The sequence below is a fragment of the Lissotriton helveticus genome, chromosome 1_1 (assembly GCF_964261635.1).
Source record: "Lissotriton helveticus chromosome 1_1, aLisHel1.1, whole genome shotgun sequence".
Classification (NCBI taxonomy): domain Eukaryota; kingdom Metazoa; phylum Chordata; class Amphibia; order Caudata; family Salamandridae; genus Lissotriton; species Lissotriton helveticus.
The window spans coordinates 1452618611-1452639273 of record NC_136057.1 but is presented as its reverse complement, the minus strand read 5'-3'; the positions used below and the strand labels follow the sequence as shown (position 1 = coordinate 1452639273).

The window sequence follows — 20663 nt, the reverse complement described above, 5'->3', positions numbered from 1 at the left end:
ATGATTAACGGCACAGGAGGAAATGTGTGCGTAATGCCATTCAGAAAATGGCCGAAAGATAACCTTTGATAGTGCGCAGAGCAGAGTCCTGCTGGGCCAAAAAGAGGGAACAGAAGGACTTCGGAAAGAGGAGCAGAAAGGGGATCCACAGACTTAGCTGTGCACCATGACACAAATTTTTTCAACCTGCAGGTGTATACCGTTTTAGTGGAGGGACGCCTGACTGCCAGAATGACATCACAGACTTCGGGAGGAAGATCAAAGCTTTCAACTTTCGCCGCTCAATCTACACGCATGGAGGTGGAGGATGGACAGATTCGGGTGGAGGACTGTCCCCTGCTGCTGCGACAGAAGATCCTCCCAAAGAGGCAGTCGGATCGGGGGATCGAACGTCATGATGAGTAGCTCGGGATACCAGTATCTTCGTGCCCAATCTTGAGTCACAAGGATGACTTGGGCCCGGTCGCACTGAATCTTCTGCAGCACTTTGGGCAGAAGTGGTATAGGCGGAAAGGCGTACAACAGATCGCAGCTCTACTCGCGACGAAAAGCGTCACAGAGTGAGTGCCGCCTTGGAAACTCCAACGCGCAGAACTGAAGACATTGCGTGTTCTCTTCAGTGGCGAATAGATCTAACCAAGGCTCTCCCCACTGCAGAAAGAGACCTTGCGCTACATCTGAGTTCAGACGCCATTCGTGATCCATCAAGCACTGGCAGCTGAGTTAGTCCGCTCTGGCATTCAGAGAACCTGCCAGGTGTTGAACCACCAAGGTAATGCCTTGATGTTCCAGGCATCCAGAGGCGTAGAGCCTCCTGACATAGGGTCCACAACCCCACCTGCCCTGTTTGTTGCAATACCACATGGAGGTGGTGTTGTCCGTGAACACTTGTACCACACTTCCCCAGACAGAGGGAAGGAATGCTTTCAGTGCAAGTCGGATCGCCCGAAGCTCCAAAAGGTTGATATGGAGCCGGGACTCCGCCGGAGATCAGAGGCGTCTGATCTCCGCCTCCCCCATGTGGCCTCCCCATCCCAGGATGGACGCATCCGTCAACACTGTGTGCTTCGGTTGGGGAAGGGAGAGGGATCTGCCATTGACCCAATCGCGATTCGTGAGCCACCACTGCAATTGTTGTGTAGTGCCCCCGAGATCTGGACATGATCGGACAGGTTGCCCTGAGGCTGTGCCCACTAGAACTTCAGGTCCCACTGCAGAGCCCGCATATATCATCTGGCATGTTCCACTAGCAGGATGCAGGAGGCCATCAGGCCCAGGAGCCGGAGAGCCATCCTGACTGAAACCCGGGATAGAGGCTGAAAGATCGGAATCATAGCCTGAATATCCCAGACTCGCTGCTCAGGAGGATAAACCCGAAACCGTGTCGAATCCAGAACCGCTACGAAGAAGGGGAGCTTCCGAGAGGGACTCAGGTGCGACTTTGGTACGTTGATGGAGAACCCTAGCAAATTCAGGAGGTCGGCCGTAGTCTAAAAGTGGGTGACAACTGCTTGGGACGAGCCCGCCTCCACCAACCAGTCATCGAGGTAGGGGAAGACTGACACCCCTGACGTGCGCAGGTGAGCTGCGACCACCGCCATCACTTTCGTGGACGTCGTCTGGAGCACCTCAGTGAGGTCAGTTTTTAGGGCCACCGTAGGGAGATCAAGGTTGAGGACCTCAGCTGCCCGACGGAACACCATCGTGTAAGAAGCACCCTCCTCCGTGGTAGGCGGGGGAGGCAAAACCCGGGTCAGAGGAGACGTTGAGGTCGCCGGCATCTTTCAAGTCGTCCGCCCAGTCCTGCTCAGAGTCACACTGACGAGCAAGAGGGACCTCCGACCGTTCCCAGTCGTCCTCCACCTCGGCCGCTTGAGGTACAGACCGCGGCGGCAGGGCAGGAATCGTGGAAGGAACAAACTGCGTCGGGAACGGTGCCGAGAACGGCGCCAGCGGGGTCCCAATGCGGATCAGAGGTAGGAGCAACATTGTCCTGGAACCTGGATAAGGGCGGGCCAAATGGCACCCACAGCGGCGCTGGAGTCGCAGCCCATGGTGGCGCTGGGGCCAGAGCCGGCAGCGTTGGACCTTGCGGTGCCGTGGTCAGAACCAACGGCGCAGGATCCTGTGGTGCCGAAGCTGGATCCGTCGGCAGTCCGACAGGATCCTGACATGGGACCGCGGGCCCCGAGGGAATGCCGTCAGGTGGCGAGGCCTAAAAAGGCGGTCCATGGTAGCAAGAAATTCTTGCACCTTTGCGGGAGTCGCTGACGGACCCGGATAAGGTGGGTAGGTCGGGGGATTCCCGGGCTCCAAAGGAGCCACGGGGGCAGAACACCTGTCCCCTTCGTCCGCATCCGGGGACAGACGGTGGGACGTTGGAGAGCGACAACGCTTCTTCGACTTCTTTTTGTGTCGTCGCTTTCCAGAAGGGTGAAGACTTGGAGCCCGAGGAGCGATGACTGTGTCCCCGCAAGCGTTCTCTGGAGTGACCCCTGGACCAGGAACGGCGCTGGGACGAGTGCCGGACCTCCAGCAGCTTCCGGTGCCATTCCCTTAAGGCCTTCGGGGCCATGGCCCGACAGTCCAGACAGGACCGGGAGTCGTGGGGTCCACCACCGACATATTGCGACGGTAGGCCCCACAAGACTTAAACCCCGGCATCCCTACGTGCACTAGAGCAAACCAAAACTTACAGGAGACAAAAGTTTTAAAAAGATAATCAAAAAACGACTAAGGTACGTGCTCTAACCGGATCTGCGCTTACTGGCGCGGAAAAAGAAAGAACTGGCGTCAGCGTGCATGGGTGGCGCCTAAGTAGTCTCCGTGATGTCATCTCGGCGCTTACGACCCCAGCGACGGACACGGAGCCGCACGACGACGCCTACTGACGAGCAGAGGTACGGCTAGCAAAAACTTTCCGGACCCAGTCTGACGCCTGGGGATATTCTAAGGTAAGGAATCTATCACTAACGTGTCTCTTTCAGATAACGTTGGACAGGAAGAATGGGAAGAGCTGTGAGAAAGCTATAAAAAGCGGAATGCTTAGTAAGGGCCCCTTCCTACAGTACTAAAAAAACAATACTTGTGTTAAGCAATGATCCTAATAGTCTCTGTTCTAAAATAGTAACCGGATGTTTGTCCCAGGCCTTCTCCAGACAAAGTAATGCACATCTTATAACTCAGGCCAATCCTTTACCACGTGTGTAACAGCAGTAGTCAAAAGGACCAATTAACATCAATATGCTCTAACTACGATCAGTCCACTGCTATCTTTCAAACCCTGAATGTTATTATAACAATTTGCAGCATTGCCTAAAGCCTCATACTCTGCAAACAATAGTCTTCAATGATGATAATGTTCGTGATCCAACACTTCTATCCTTTCTTCACTCACATGGCATCATTGGCTGAGGGCATACCTTGATTACCTTCTATAGCTCCAACCGCTCCTTTACAGTCACTTGACAGATGTGTACCAGGTCCTCACCTAGAGGGAAGGTCCCGCAAAGAGAGTTCTTGGTCCTCTGCAATTCTCTCTATGCAACTCTTCTTCATATGATCTCTTCCTTTTGTTTTTACTATCCGCTTAAGCGGATACCCAAATGTTGTTGTTCTTTTCAAAGTTTCCGTCTGACTTTGAAACTCCAATCTCTGACAGTCTCACAGCTATCCATCACTGGAGAACACTATGGTCGTTGATGCTAAACTCTTCCAAAAAGGAAGAGCTATATTTGTCTCCACCCTCCTCGCTGTCTGACTTCATATAATTTTCCCTGATTCATTGAATTTCACCTCATCAAACAGGAATCGAGGCATTGTTTTTAGCCTATCCATGAAAATGAAGGTCTTCTTCACTAACAGAGCCACAGCAGTATAATTCCAACAGCTTAACGGAAGTATAATCTGTTCACCGATTCCATTCCATACCACACTGCAAATATTGCTTAATAAATCACTGGTTTTTAACAGACTGGATTACTGCAACTTTCTGTCTGGCCTTCCTAACTACTTATACATTCTCCTAGATAAGGATTTTAACAGCACAACCCGAACTTCATTCAGTCTTCCTAGGCAGACACCAAACCTTTCCCGCCACCAAGTAGGGTGGTTAAAGGCAAAATACAGAGCATTATATAAATTACTAATAGAAGTATACAACTCTATTGATAACTGAGGCCCAAGCTATCTTGCTGTAACTGTTTTATGCCACTCCTATCATGTAACCTTCGATCTGCTAATCACAACTATCTAACTACATCTAAGCCACCATGTGCTCTTCCAAGTTCCATGCCTTTGGTTGCTTGATTCCGGTCCAGGGAAGACATGGCTTGGCAGTTCGGGCTGGACTGTTCCCATGAGGCACAGGGTCAAGACTGATTTGCATATGGCCATGTCTGAACTGGGGTGGTGTAGTGAGAAAAATAACGATGGATTAAACCCAGATCTGTGACTGGGGGTGAATGTTTTGCCATTGTGCAACATTCCGTCCATCTATTGTTGTTTTTGCATTTGTCACCCCGAGTGGGACGGGTATTCTCAGACTTGAGTCCTGTGCTCTCCATGCCACTGGAATCAAGCTATCCTGGCTGATGAAGGCTGATAGCCAGAAACCGGTCCTAGGATGCTTGATTCCGGTCCAGGGAAGACATGGCTTGGCAGTTCGGGCTGGACTGTTCCCATGAGGCACAGGGTCAAGACTGATTTGCATATGGCAATGTCTGAACTGGGGTGGTGAGGTGAGCAAAATAATGATGGATTAAACCCAGATCTGTGACTGGAGGTGAATGTTTTGCCATTGTGCAACATTCTGTCCATCAATTGTTGTTTTTGCATTTGGTTTGCAAGGCTCATTCCTTTTCAAAGACGTACCATGTGTCATTCAGGTCTACAACTTTGCTCATGGCTTTAAAACTGCACTGGAAGACTGAACGAGCATCTACTTTATAGCGTATCTGTATACAGAATATCACTATGAATCTAGTCTCCGCTTTAGACATACTAGTTAGTGTCCTTGTCAGGTATTTTATCTTGATCAATCAATTAAGTTCAATATGTGTGGAAATAAAATCCAAACTTTCAGCAATATACTATCTCAGTTGCTTTAAACAACATTTCTGATGGAAATGTTATGCTGTCACTAAAATAAATAAATACTGTATGTCACCATACCTTGGTCTTCACTCTCAGAAGTGCAAAACCATTATGTGAACATTATTTTTGCCTTTCACCATAATGATCACGTCTCATGAAATATTAAGAGTCAATATCCTGAGGGAAAAGTCCGAAATGAAATTATGAGTCCACAAAATATTTCCGTAGAAATCTTCTTTGGTCTTGTTTATTTCAAGTTCTGTAAGTTTACAGCCACTTCATCCATCAGGAAAAACAACTTTAACCAATACGTGTTTCGCCTTTGTGGAAGTATCCACAGACTTCCTCTGGGCAAATACGTCAATTGGTATGGCAAGAGTAAAAATAACTCATATCCTCACGTTTGATAGAATCAAGTTCTATAAATGCAAAGAAAACAATATCCTTAGAAAATTAGGTCCTTAAGGAGAATCCTCATGTTGAAATGGCATCTCTCCGAGTAACGTTGGGTGGCCGTTACTCTTTCATCCTTTCAGCATCTCTTCTGAAGATATACTTTTCTGTGTGATTATTTCATGATTTAGCGCATACCATACCCATCCTCCCGCATTCTATTTTGTCTCATGATATGATAAAATGGTTAACGGCTAAATAGCAAATACAACACAGGGCTCTTTGTTTACTGTGGAAAGAAGTAACTGTGAAGCATCCACGTACCCATTTTCTGTCTACAAACCTCATCAAATTCTCTACTTCAACTGTGACCAATCGCAAAGTATTGCCTAATGAAATTTGGAGGTAAATCGTTCAAAGTAGAAGATGCCAGGGTATGGACGACCTTCCAAAAAGCTGCATACTGATTTCTGACCCGAAAAAGAGGCTTAAACAATTCCTGTAACTACTGGACAACACTATTGAAAGAAATATTTAACTCCTGAATCTCCTAGTTGATTATATTGATCATGTGTCTGGTAATTGCCAGATTAATTTACTATTGAGTAATTGATGCTATATGTATTTTATTTTTCTGTATTGTTGATCTGTATTGCTTGGTGCATTGCAGCTAGATTTCTTGGCATTGTTGTGCTTTATAAATAAACCATACTAGTGAGGCCTTATACAAAGACTGAACTGCATCCAAGCACAGACATTAAGATACACACAAATACATAAAGAAAGAGATAAAGAGGAACACAAATCGTAGTATAGAGCTATATTAAAGAAAGTTTAAATACAGGTTTACAGACAGACATGTTAACAAACACAGAGAAAGTGATTGAAGCACATGCAAGTACAGACTTTGGACACACAAAAACTTTAAATAAGAAATGCATGCAGTTACAGAACAGCAGCATGGGTATTTAAAGAAAGGCTTCCAGACAGAAAGAAACAGATGTATAAACTCAAACATGCACATTGAAAGTAATGATTCTGTGGGCATCTCTGGTATCTTTCTAGGCAAGAAAAGTGTTTGTGTCTTTAAAATTAAATTTTCTGATGCTATATATATATATCCCTGTGAGAGGTACTTGCCTCAATCCTCCAGCAATTCGCAGAAAGTAATGAAACTTTCTGGTGGGGTTATTTTGCTGCTACTCCTGAGTGGTGGGTGTTTGGAGGACAGAGATTCCCTTCCATAATATCACTCTTATAGGGTTCTCGTTCCACCCTGTAATTCCTCTTAGTAATAGAGCAGTAGGGTGATGTTTTATAAACTATGTGAGCTCTTGATTCACAAGACCCCAAAAGAAAGTCTAAAATTGACATGTCTTTCACCCACTTGCAGTAAAACAGAGGGGGGGGAAGTATTTTGGGTGGAGAGGAGCTGGACATAGATGTTCAAGTCGATAACTAACAAAGTTTAAACATTTACTTGCTTTAAATATCCTCACACGAGTTAAAAAGAAACTTAAATTGTATGTGTGTTGACTGCCATATTCACCCCACTTGTAGACTATCCTCTGACAGACAAAGACATGGACGTGCACAATCATGGCGCACACACCTTGTTTTGGAGGATTAATGGAGCATATGTACAAAGAGCAATTCAAAAACATTTCCCATAGGTCACCGGAAGAAAGGGGAGTGAAGGGGACATGTAGAGAGCACACACATTCATACAGCTAGAGGTCTGTACACATCTGGCAGACTAATTCTCACCTCGCAGCCAATTCGGAGCTTGAAGCCCTGATCTTCTCGAGAGATACCGCCAATCACAGCCACAGTGCGGATTCCTAGTGGCTTCCCAAACTTTATCGTCTCTTCCTCAATCTGCTGAGCCAGCTCACGGGTCGGGGCAAGGATAATAGCATAGGGACCCTGGTCTGAATCTTCAATCCTGTAGTACAAGGAGAAACGAAAATTACCACTGAGTCAACCCCACAATAATCAACCTGTGGAAGGCAGACAACCTGGTTCCCTCCCACAGCTAAGCTGTGGATAGGCAGAGTGTACTTTTAATGTACCTTGAAAGTGGCAGCGAGAGTCAAGCAATCCCAGCTCAAGGCGTCGGTACACTTCTTCGGCATGGATGCATATATCAACAAATGGTGGTTGGATGGGGTGCAGTCAGCATCGTATTGATGCCGCCTTTCATCCTCACACCTGAAAACAGTGTTTAAGGGCTAGAGGCAGAACTCCAACTCTTTAGACTGATCCTTCTACCAGATGTAGCAAGGACTATGCTACAGCTGTAAATTACAGAAGAGGATATTAAGTGACACCTCTCAGACTGCTCTGAGAGACGGGTCCTGTCTCCCTAAGGGGCTGGCCAACCAGCCCCTTAGGAAGACAGGACCCGTCTCTCCGCTGCCATATCCCAGGCATTAGCTGGTTTAAGACGGATGTACCCGCCTGTCTCTGAGTCCACGGTGACTCACTATCGCTGATTTTTTCAACCCAGACGCCGGGTCGGAAATATCACCGGCTATACGGACCGTTACCCCATTTGTGCTTACAGCCCTGAAGAGTCACGGGCTCCTTGCCCGCTTGACGAAACACGTGTCGGATGGTCATTTGCTTTTGAAGTTACCTTTCAACAAAGGAAGGTCACATACAATCCTTTGAAGAACAAAAATACTTTTTATTGTGTCCGCTTTGTTTCATTTACTACCTATTGTGTTCTTTTGATTAAGCATGATACATGCATACACCTCGCTTAACGTGTGCACAGGATTCTTGTCATAATTATCAAGTGGGCCCTGGCCACTCTCTCCAGAGGTTTCAGGATCTCCTCTGACCTTGCTGCACCATCTTCATTATTGTTGTTTTTTACCTAACACACACCGCTACCAGTTAAGGCGCCACACATCCTGTACACAACAAAACACTCCACAGAACCCGCAATCACAAAGAATAACATGTCCAGTCCTTACAAATGTTAATACAAATTTCACGATGGACCTCAATCCCAGACAAGAACAAAAACAACTAGAGCTCAGAGCATCAAACTCAACCTAAGAAACACCTGAACATGGATCAAAATCAGGTACCTTAAAACATTGTTAAAAAAAAATCACGATATCTCAGAACAAAGAACCCACTTCAAGAATCATCTCCCCAAAAAACACCTTAACCATATCTCAGTCAGGAACTCACTACCAAAAACAATCTTGCCTAAATCAAGATCATTGCAGCTCAGAACAAGGAACTTATTACCTCATAACATTTCTCTTTACCCCAAAACACAGATGTCATGCTGAAAAACGAGCTCATCAGGATAAAGATCAGCTCAAGGAGCATGCTCTGAAAAACATGTGATCACATAATGCTTCCAACAGGACTTACAGGCAGGAGTTTTTTCAATTAGAGAACCTGCGTGGTACCATTCCATAACTACCCAAATCTTGCACTACAGTGGTATCCCTCTTGGTTCTCTGAAACTTACCTGTCTATCTTAGGTAGAGTTGTGATCCATACCAGTAAGGGAATCAAGAACGCAGCTGTTTTACCGCTGCCGGTCTCAGCCACACCAATAATGTCTCTGTTTTGTAGGCCAATAGGAATAGCCTGCCGCTGAATGGGAGTTGGCTCCTGTGGGACAGAGTAAAATGAGAAAACAGTGAGTAAAATCTGTTTAGCCACATCACTGATACCTTATCTCGAGAACAGACATGTGGCACCAAAGAGTCAGAAACGTAACAGTTCACAAAATGAATGGGGGATATTTTACATATTTCAACACATAGCTGGTCAAGATGGCATAAATACAAGAAAGAGTAGTAAAGAACAGAATCTAATCTTCACCTCCTTTTGACACTTGGAACTAAACGAACTTCAAATTAAAGGGTGCACAGCACTATTTTTGAGAATTAAAGGTATTAGTAGTCCCAAACCTTTTCAAGCAATAAGCAACATTTGATTGTCATTTGGAGAGGACATTTACAATAGAGACAAACTACATTTCAGAGTCCAACATAGGCCAAAGACTGCCACCAAAATATGAACAAATGTAAAGATCATGGAGCAGTAGGTGAAGACTCTTTGCAAGGAGTTGTTTTGAAAATATTGCCAACTTGTGAATTTTTCAAAGCACTGTGCCAGAAAAACTGGAAAGACTTATAAGTGAACCTTGCAAAACTCAAGTTGCAAGCGACACTAAAATGGTGAATAGAAATTTTCGCCATCAATACAACCCCACAGTACTCTTTATTATTCATTTAACTTGAATTGAGACAGAAGTGATTGCATGGGGCGTTTATTTGTTTTCAACTACATGACTTAAAGCTTGTTTCTGCCTAGACCTGGAAAATTCTGGAAGGATTAAAAGTCTATTCTGCGAGGGGATTGTTAATTCGTCCCCATGAACAGTTGGGAAATTGATGGCAAATGCTGCATTTTAAGTAACGGTAAGGCAGTGGCAAAGATATAAGCCTATTGAATCTTACATACAATTTCACAAGGAGGTTTGAGGGTTCCCACCCAAGAATCTGTACGGAAATGTAGTGACAAATATATACATTTCAAACACATTATGTACCAACATTGGCCAAATCTTGGTAAGATTGAAAGATCACTTAACATGGAGATGGTTGGGGTACTTATTAAGGAGTAACATATAACTATAAAGAAGTAGGTGCATTTTAAACATGCTAGTTTAGAAACAATGGTTAAAAAGTGGTAGGAGAGAAAAACAAATGTTTGAGATAGTTTCATACCATTTTTGGGTATTACCGTGGAAGATGTTGCATGTTGCAGCACATTAGGAACGTAACATTGTAAAATCTTGGTAGGGTGTATTGGGCCCAGGTCTTAGCATGTTGTGCAATTTATTTTTAGTAATAACCTAGTTACCACTCTTTTCAAGTGCTCATAATACATTCTATATCATCTTGTGCTCTGCAAGCTTCCACAATTGCCCAATGTGGAAACTCTGCAAATATTACTATAACGCTATAAGAACCTCCACTGGCAGGCTCCATCATTCAGTGATCCAAATGCCGTTTTTAGGGGGTCCTGCATCACAGCTGTCAGGTATCAGTGCAGTGCAGCTTTTTAAATTGTGGCCTGCGCTTTCACTGGCTAGTCAGGAGTATGTTGTTATTCCCTAGTGCCAGCTACAGACCTAGATAGGCAGTCATGCCATTTGTAATAGGAGTTGGCGTGGAATAAATAAAACACATCATTTTATAAAAGCACTTGTGGCTGCATGTCCATCCATGGCAGAAGTCCAAATTACAGGGTCCACAACGAAATATAAACAAAGACAAACACAATGCATATGAAATTTCCCATTGCCTCAATTAAAATGTTGCAACTTTTCATCTTAAGTCAATCAGCACACGTACATTTATTAATTTCTCCAGCTAGCGCTGCACAGTTTTCTGTAATAGGCAGCTAGCACATTTTGCAATTGTTTTAATTCTTCAATTGATTTTGCACAATGCCAAGTAAATACACTGTATGCCAATTCGACAATACACAATTAACTCACGTTAACTTCAAAATAATACATAGCAGACGCAGTTTCAAAGTTTTCATAATCTCCTTCTGCACCGTTTTCCATAAAGCTAATAGTAATACTGGTATGCGCACTTCATGAAATTCAAAACACTCCAGTTACATCATAATGCATGAGCTTATTTGTACCTGGCTAGTTGGGTTCACTATTTTAGGGGACTTCACTGTGGACAGACTACTTGTGGGGGTGATGATGTTTACACAGTCCTACGGAATTAGGGGCCTGGAATGGAGTTCGGCATACAAGTTCCGCTGTTACAAATATCTTGTCCACTGTATTAGAAGTGCACTATATCCAATGGTAATTGTAATACAGCAGGTGGGACATCCTTCATGTTTCTGACAGAGTAACCTGTCCACTGAATTGTAAATCAGACCCAAGGTCACAGCCAAGTTGCTGCAGGTTAGTTCAACACAGTTACTAATGAATGGATGTGGTCCATCATTATCCGCCCTTGCACCATCCGAGCAGATACAGCCACTCAAGTCTCCTCTACACTTTGAATTCATTTATAATGCATTACATACTACTCTTTCCCTCTCTCCTATGTGCACTCCTCTGAGAATTTGTGCTTTCAATTCCATAGCACTTACCTTGTAGCCGCACTGGTCGATGACCTCCAGTATGTGGGGAGGAAGAATGGAGTCCTTCCAGGACCGGATGGGGTTGGGAATTTTCCCCCCCTTGGTGGTGATGCTATAATCCTCACGGAAGATTCGCCAGTCCCTGTCAGTCATCTCGTCAAGTTTCTTCTGAGACCAATGTCGATCATCCCATCGTTGCTTAGCCTCCTTCTTGCGCAGTTTTTTCAAACGGACTCTAGGGTAGGAAGAGAGGTGGAAGACCAAGATTAGGATGGGGATTGGGAAAAGAAACAGATGTAGGGGCAGAGAGGAGATTTAGAGGCAAAGCAGCAAAATCAACATGGAAGATGGAACAGATATGGAATGACTTGCTAGATATTATGCATAGATCGGTATACTGCCTTCTAGAACGGACTTGGAGGTAAAATAAAACCAAAGACTTTCAGATGCAGGCATGCAATATAAGAACATAAATGCACATATGCATATATGAAACTATTATCCTTTTAAGAATATTACAAGGAAACATTTTTGCACATACTGAAGGGAAATCCTTAATGTCACTGCGTTTGCCAAAACTACACGTAAACACTGCAACCCTTTTTCCTTTTACACACGCAAACAAGCCCGTTTTTTGTTTCATTTAAGGAATTGTGCTCCTTGGAAACACATTCATATTTGAACAAGGATTTAAGTTCCGAACTTAAAGAAGAGCAGGAAAGAAATAAGAACATGCCTCCCTTGCAGGCATGTTTAGGCAACACTAGCCTTTTTTGTGCAAACATTTTGGATGGATTAATGTTTTCATCTCAAATAACTCTTTAAAAACATATGGGCACATCAATCAGAATTATCTTTCTAGGTATGGTCAGGACTCACAAGTGAGGAGATAACATAGGGCACACCCCATACCTGCATGTTTGGTCTGGAGTACACTGTTTTTGATCCGTTTTGTGCTTAGCATTCACCTGCTGGACATGTTCTTTTAAATATGACCTACCAGGCTGGCATCTCTCGGACTGGGTCCAGACATCTGTAACTGTGCCACGTCAGTAAACTGTTATGCAGTTTTATTGTGCCTATTGGACATGCCACGCTCCTTATTAATCCTTTTAGACCAGTTTCTATTAATTGTTGTGTATGCATTTTAAATAAAGATTTTGTTCCAACCAAGCCCGTTCACAACTATGATACTAAGGACATACTTCAGCCACAATATGCTGTTGTTAACCGAAGAAGATCATATCTCTTGGAAGCATAATCTTTTTTTTGTCTGTCCCACAAAATGTATCAAGACTTATAATATTTATACTTTTAAGACAAACATGGCAACAAGAATAAAAATGCACACATGGTGTAATTAAAAAAAACTAGAATTTTCCCTATTTTAAAATCATTTTGCAGTCTTTTTAAAAAATCACTGCATAAGCGGAGCTTTCACCCTCAAAGAGGACGGGATTTCCTGAATCCTCCTGTTGCCTTAATGGGTGTTAGCCCCTCTAAGAGATGTTTCTGTCAGTAGCATAGAAAAGGTGTCACTGGATCATAAACAAGTAAATAGGGCAGCGTTGGCCACCTTCTGGCAGTAACTTATAGCCCGTATTGGGGTACTCTGTGATCTTCCCAGACCGAGCCTCCATGCCAAGGCGCATGCTGCCCCATTGATAGTCATGCCCCTGGCTCCTGCGAGTTCAACCCTAACTGCACATGGGCTCAGCACCTAACACTGCTGATGCTCTTAAATATGTTGACGTACACAGAGAGGGAATGCTTGCGAGGTAAACCTCTCAGTGGGATAGTGCCTATGCACTAAACCCATCAATCAGGCATTGTGTGTATTAATGCACATGATAGCAGTGGCTTAACAAAGGTGCAATGGGTCTAGTGCAACTCTGGAAAGTGAGCCCCTTTATCCACGTAATTAGTAAATGAGAGCTAAAATGGGGGAGTTGGCCCCCTAAGACGCCTGTGCCACTATACCTGCTGCACAAACGACAGCTGCAGCACTGCTTGGTAAAGTTTTGCTTGTGTGTTAAGACTGCCTGTGAGCTATAGTCTGGTGTGCTCCCTACTTACTCCTCTTGCTCCTTCTCCTCCAGGGTCCGCCTCTTCTCCATCAGGTCTCCGTAGAAGTGAGACTGCTCACGCTTCTGCTGCTTCAGGTCAATGCCTGCAATAAATCCCCGTCCCAGTAGCTGCACGTGGTGTCGCTCCTTGTACCTGAGAGGAGGTAAGGCACAGAAGTTAGTCTGATGGCCAGCAGAAGTATGTAAGAAAGTGGCTCTATATATACTGGACCAAAGTAAGGTACAGTGTGGATAGAGTCCCCAGTCTCCAGAGGTATAACAGAGGTTAAAGTCAGATATGACCTTACTCTCTAAAGTGGTAGCTTGGTCGAGCAGTAAGGTAGTTTCAGAGGACAGTGTAAAGCATTTGTTGTACACACTCAGTCAGCAAAAGGTTTCACACACTCAAGAACTGAACTCTCGGCCAATTGTTTTTATATCAAAAGATAGAATGGTTTTAATTTAGAGCCAACAGGTATCAAAATATACTTTTCTCAATATGAGAGACTTTAGGTAATATGAGAGACTTTAGGTAATTGCTTTGCAGAAAGGCAATAGACTTTGTAAGTACAATAGCTACAGTGGTTGCAATAGGCAACACAATTTAACATTGAGCTCAATGGGGTTTTCAACATAAATGCAGTTGATTACTTTAAGGATTACTTTTCTAACCCCAGGACTAGATCCTGGATTCAGTCCCGGGACCTAAGCTGTAACCAGTTAAGTAAAAGCGTATTGGTTACAGTTGTGATTTTTAAAGAATATAAATATATTTTCAAAGTTGTCAGAAACTTTTCAGTGAAAAACTAGCAATGTTATCCTACAGAAGGAAATTCAAGTCACAAGTAAAGTAGGTTCTCGTTACTTTTGTAATCCAATACTGGACTCCTAGGTTCAGCACTGGGATCTCTACCTAAGACAGGTAAGTAATTACGTTTTAGTATTTGGTACGATTTTTAAGGAATATTTCTAGTTTGTAAAAATCGACACTTAGAAGAAATTTCAGAGAAAAACAGTCAATGGTTTCCTATGGAAGAAAATTCAAGTTACTGGTAAGTACAGTTAGGATTACTTTTGCGGTTCAGTACTGGGCTAAAAGATACAGTACTGGCTTCTCTCCTGATCACAGGTGAGTATTTTGGAATTTGTTATTCCGCAGATTTTAGATGAATATTTTAAAGTTTCAAAACTCCACACTTAAAAGAAATTTCAATGAAAACCAGTCAATGTTAGCCTATGGAAGGAAAGTGAGTTATCAGCTTTCAGGTGAGTACTCGACTAGTGAAGATAAGGTTCTTGGCACAGACTCAGGGGTCTCCCAGGGTCGGAAAGGTACAGTTGTTACACTCTCAGCGGCACAAGGGCAGCCGGGTGCAGAGAAAGTAGGCCCAATGCACTGACTAAAGGAGGTGCCCCCAGGGGGATGATGCAGATACGGCTAACTTCTATCTCTGTAAGCGCATCAACGATGCACTTGATCTCACAGCCCCTCTGTCAAAAGCTAAATCTGGTGGTCGTGTTAATAAAACTGCACCTTGGTTCAGTAATAAATTGCGAGATGTAAAAATCGCAATGAAGAGAACCGAAAGACAATGGCGTAGGGCTCTCTCAAAAGATACCAGAGATGCCTACTTGTCAGAAAGACGACTTTACCATGGCTTAATTAGAAAATCGAAAGCCACATATTATGCGACCAAGATCAGCGAAGCTGGTAACTCAACGAAGGAGCTGTTCCTACTCTACAAAAATCTTTCAAATGGAAAATCAGCCACTGCCCCTGATGACTGTTCACCTGAGTCCTGCGACAGAATCGCAGATTTCTTTGCCGAAAAAATATCAAAAATTTACTCGGCCTTCCCAATTCAACCCATGAATGGGATAGAGTTTGTGGAAAGCCCAAGGGATTGGGGAGACATACTTACACTGACGAATTTCGTCACCCCGCACCCTGAAGATCTCTTAAAAATCTGCAGATCTGTGAAGTCGGGCTCTCCACGGGACTCCACTACACCTAAACGTCTAGTGGATAGCCTAGGGGTCCTGGAGCCCTACATTAGGCATCTACTGGACGTGTCTTTCAATACAAAGACAGTGCCCAAAGAATGGAAAAAAGCGGTAGTCCTCCCTCTTAGAAAAAAACTCAATATTAGTTTGATAAACTAGATAACCTAAGGCCTATCTCTCTCTTACCCTACCTGGCTAAGGTGGCCGAAAAAACGGTTAATCTCCAGCTTATGGACTTCGTGGATAAAGCCGCCTTACTGCACGACACCCAATTTGGCTTCCGCCCCTGCCACTCAACGGAGTCGGCACTCCTGATGGCTGTGGAGTCCCTACGGCAGGGGGTGGATGAGGGACATACTATGGCCCTTATCCTACTGGACCTGAGTGCGGCATTCGACACTGTAGCGCATTCCACCTTGCTACAGTGTCTGAATAATGGAGGTATATCTGGAGCCGCACTCCAATGGATCCAATCCTTCCTGACTGGGAGAAGCTTCCAGATCCGTCAGGGTGACCACTACTCGAGAGACATGGGATTGGGCCAGGGCGTTCCTCAGGGATCGTCCCTGAGCCCAACCCTTTTCAATCTTTATGTCTCCCCAGTGGCTCCGATTGCTGCGGGACATGGATTGCAAATTGTATCCTATGCCGACGACACGCAGTTGGTTGTCTCCCTCTCGCGTGCACCCGGCCTTGCCATGGACAGCTTCAGGGCCTGCATGCAAGATCTTGCAACCTGGATGTCCACAAATTGCCTGAAATTAAATGGCAATAAGACCGAGGTGCTCGTGGTGGGAGGGAATCCTTCTGTCTGGTCGTCGGCATGGTGGCCATCATGCCTAGGTGAGGCCCCAACACCCCGGCAAGAAGTTAGAAATCTCGGGGTCTGGCTTGATGTTGACCTATCTTTCGGACCCCAGATAGATAGGGTGACGGGCATTTGCTTCAGCATTTTAAAAACCCTGCGGAAGGTCCTAGCTCTCCTTCCTACGGCCGCCCGCAGAACGCTGGTGCACGCCCTGGTCACTTCACGCCTGGATTTTGGCAACCTACTCTATCTGGGAGCTACCTGTAAGGCAATAAATCGACTACAGGTGCTACAGAATGCTGCAGCTCGCCTCATACTAAAACTCCCTAAAAGATCGGACTCCAAAGCTGCCCTTCAGTCCCTCCATTGGTTACCAATAAGGAGCAGAGTTGAATTCAAAGCCCTCTGCACCTGCCACCGTATCCTGGCTAATAAGGCACCAGCACCACTCCAGAACCTAGTCACCAGGTATGTTCCATCTCGCGCTCTGCGATACTCGCAGGGAGGCCTACTTAAGGTCCCGAGGGTGAAAAGAGCTCGCATGGGAGGAAGATCCTTTCGCTACCTGGGGGCTAAGAGTTGGAATGCTCTACCTCTTAATCTACGCCTGGATCCTCCTGAATCTAGTTTTCGGAGGAAATTGAAAACACACCTCTTTTCAAAATAGCCGGGATCCTTCCCCTTCTGCCTTTCCTGAGTGCTTCAGTTAGCGCGGGGACACGCGTCAGCGTAACCATGCGCTGTACAAATTCCCCTTAATAATAATAATAATGCAATCCAATGGAGGGTAGGGGGCCTTTGGTTGGTGGCTGCAAGCAGGCAGGCCATGCGGCTGTGGGAGCTGAGCTCCTGGTCACTTACTCAGGGCTAGTGGGGAAGTAGAGTAGGGTAGTAGTTGCACTTCCAGCGGCACTCGGGCGGTTGAGTGCAGGGTGCTTTTGAGCCGTTGGGCGCTCAATGTTATCCAATTGGAAAGTTAAAAAGTGAACAAAGGCTACAGGCTCGGGGACGGAGATTCTTCAGGTGCGACCACCACTTCGAGAAGTAAGTTAGGATCTTGGAGAAGAGGTAGGTACCCCAAAGGAGGGCACAGGGGGCTGTGGGGGGCCAGGTGCAGGGGTGTCTTTTGGTGTCAGGAAATCTTACCCTCGGCTGGTCGCGGTTGGAGGGGTCCCTGGTTCTGAAGCTGCAGGCGACGTCTGGGTCACCAAGGAGGGTCTTTGGGCACTGGACTTCGGGTTCCAGTCACCGGGGGGACGTTCTCGTGGTCTTGGATCACTCAGGCACAGGCCGGGCTTGGCGGGTGCAGAGTGGACTGGATTCGTGGTTCCTGGCTGGCACCAGGGGTATTGCTGTTGGAGCAGAACCACTGCTCATGGGAGTCCCTGTCTTTTGGAAGGTTCAAGGCAGGCAGGTGTTTATCGAGGTTGCTGTCCGCTGGAGACACCGGAGTTTCACAGGAGCAGGTTCAAGGATCAACAGGCCTGTAGTGTTCTGGGGCCAAGTCAGTGGGCGTTGTCCTTTTGTTAGCAGCTGCACGGCAGGTCTTCGTGTTTCTTGGTCTTCTTGTTGTTGCAAATCGGGATCGGAGGAAGGAAGGTTCAGGGTGCCCCTAAATACTAAATTTAGCGGCATTACAGGTAGGGCAAGGGCGGGGACCAATGGGTCCCTGTACTGGGGTGGGTACACCCCTAGCCTGCTCCTCTCCTGTGGGAGGGGGGCAGGAACCTAGCTGTGATTGGGCAGGGCTCCCCATCTTCAAGATGGCCGGAGCCCGGGGTCGTGCTTTACATCGCCTCTCTCACCTGAGGGGTGGAGTTGGCACAGACTGGCACACCCCCGACTTGACGTAGGGTTTCCGGCAAGTCTTCCTGCCAGAGTGGGGGTCAGAACCGGTGGGGGGCCAGTTGCCGAGTACAGCAAATGGTCTGGAGAAGCTCCCAAGGGCGGAATGCCTTTGAAGCTTCCCCTGCCCATCCTGGGAGAGGAGTCTTGGCACCTCGTCCCAGGATGTGCATTGTTGCAGGCCCAGGAGAGTAGGGGCTCTCTATCCCAGGGGTCCAGCAACATGTCTGCTGTGTTGGCAGCCTAGGCAGCCCCTCAGACAAGACGTTGATTGTAGGTTAGGTTTCAGGGGGCATCTCTAAGATGCCCTCTGTAGTGCATTTTACATTAAGTCCCACACTGGCATCAGTGTGGGTTTAATGTGCTGAGAAGTTTGATATCAAACTTGTCAGTCTTCAGTGAAGGTATTATGGTGCTGTGGAGTTTGTAATGACAACCTCCCAGCACCATATACTCTTAATGGCATCACTGCACTCACAGTGCCCAGGAATGGCCCTGGGTACTGTAGGGGCACAGGGCTCGTGCACCTGTGCCCACACCACTGGCATAGGGCACCCAGCTAGAGGAGTGGCTGATGTATGCCAAGGCAGTGGGTTTTGGGGGCATGGCACACAGGAATGTTTTCTATGTCGACTCTGTTTAGTTCTGTACCTAGACACTCAGTCTGCAAAGGCAGTGTGTGGAGGTCAGGGTACAGGGCCCACAAGGGTGGCACAATAATTGCTGCAGCCCTTAGGGGTCTTCTCTGGTCACCATGCCCTGGGTACCTAGGGTTCCCTTTACTAGGGGCTGACAGGTGGCCAGAGATGCCAATTGGGTTTTAGTTTCAACACAGTTTTAGGGGAGGAACACCTGCCCTGGGAACCTGGTTGGCAGGAGCCCAGGGCACACTCAGTCAAAGCACATCAGCAAAAAGTGGGGGCATACCAATGCAAGAAAGATGGCACTTTCTCACAAAGTATCACTAGGTACAACAATGTAACCAACCTGTACAGAAAGGAACACTTCTGGGCAGCTATCCTCTCAATCAGAACAGAGCAGCAAACTCTCTAAGGTAAATCCCAGCAACATCAGAGGTGGAAGTTGCTGATTCAAGGCTGTTACAGCAACAGTCTAGACAGAGAGAGAGAGGTCACACAACCAGAACATACCAGGCACACCTTGGAGTGGAAACTCAACCAACTACAGCAGACAAGGGAACCATTTCACTCGGTGCAGTCAATCTAGACACACAAGAACAGCTTAAAGTGAGCTCACTCGCTCACAACAGAGTAACAACCTTGGCAAAGAGCACTCATTAGTTGAGGCCTGTTTACCAATCTACAGGATTACACTTGCTCTTGAGAATGCTTGAAACCCAACACAACCTTTCATTTTTTGTCAAATTCTTTTTATTGAATTTTCAACAAAAAAAAAAGCACAGAACAGACAATTATACAACTTGTGAGGCTCAACATAGTCTTGCCACAAGCCGAGATCATTAGATAGCTAGAGATATAACACATCTTCCCCCCCCCCCCAAGTTCTCTGTAATACCTTTACTAGAATCAGATGCAACTTCCCCCCCATTAATAGCTTACATATGTTGCTTATCGAACAACCTTTCATTTCGACTAGTTCTGTCAGGGGTCAACTGAAGGGACAGTGTTATGTCAGAACGAAGTTCCTTTTTAAAAAAAAAATTAAAATAAAAAAAATGTTAACAGAGTTTTATATAGCGCGAACTTGACCCGAAGGTATCAGGTATCAGAGCGCTTTATACGAGCACCAGTTGCTTTACATTAGGACACATTCATTTTTGTTAGGCATGGGGAGATTAAGAGATTTGCCCAGAATCACAGGATGTTGCATGTCCTTGCTGAGACTCGATTCCGGTTCTGCAGATTGAAAGTCGACCACCCTAGCTGTTAGGCCAACTCCTCTCCCCAGTAATGGATGCTTGTGGAAGAAGGGGAGTCCATCACCTTCAGGAACTACTCTTCCTAATTAAGAGTTTTACTAGGCCTAGTGCAGAACTGAAACATCTCAATCACAAAACAGTGAGGAAAAAAATAAGCAAATGAGAGAATCTTATAAACAAATCACACGGTAAAAGTGATTGCAAAGGGTGGCACATAACATCGTAGTAGCAGACATGTCTATATACATGGCTAAGGATGGAAAATCAACAGTTTGCAGTACTATAGCAACATACCAGTGACATCAGAAGAAGCAGGTCCGGATCTTATAGCAGGACGGTCTATCTTAGAAGACAGAACATCTTTTGTTTCATGGTACCAAATATGGTTGCCCTAAGTCCATTT

At 45.6% G+C, this 20663-nt stretch overlaps 1 protein-coding gene across 2 annotated transcripts in view; it reads right to left on the bottom strand.

Annotated features, from left to right (window-relative positions):
* The window catches only part of DDX23 (DEAD-box helicase 23), a 269078-nt gene that overhangs the window by 40751 nt on the left and 207664 nt on the right, over positions 1–20663 (bottom strand). For both annotated transcript variants that reach the window (XM_078685884.1, XM_078685889.1), the window contains exons 9-12: positions 13714–13857; positions 11647–11872; positions 8981–9126; positions 7255–7432 (exon numbers count right to left, since the gene is read on the bottom strand). In XM_078685884.1, coding sequence (XP_078542010.1) covers positions 7255–7432; positions 8981–9126; positions 11647–11872; positions 13714–13857 — 694 coding nt within the window. The remainder of the gene's footprint in view (positions 1–7254; positions 7433–8980; positions 9127–11646; positions 11873–13713; positions 13858–20663) is intronic.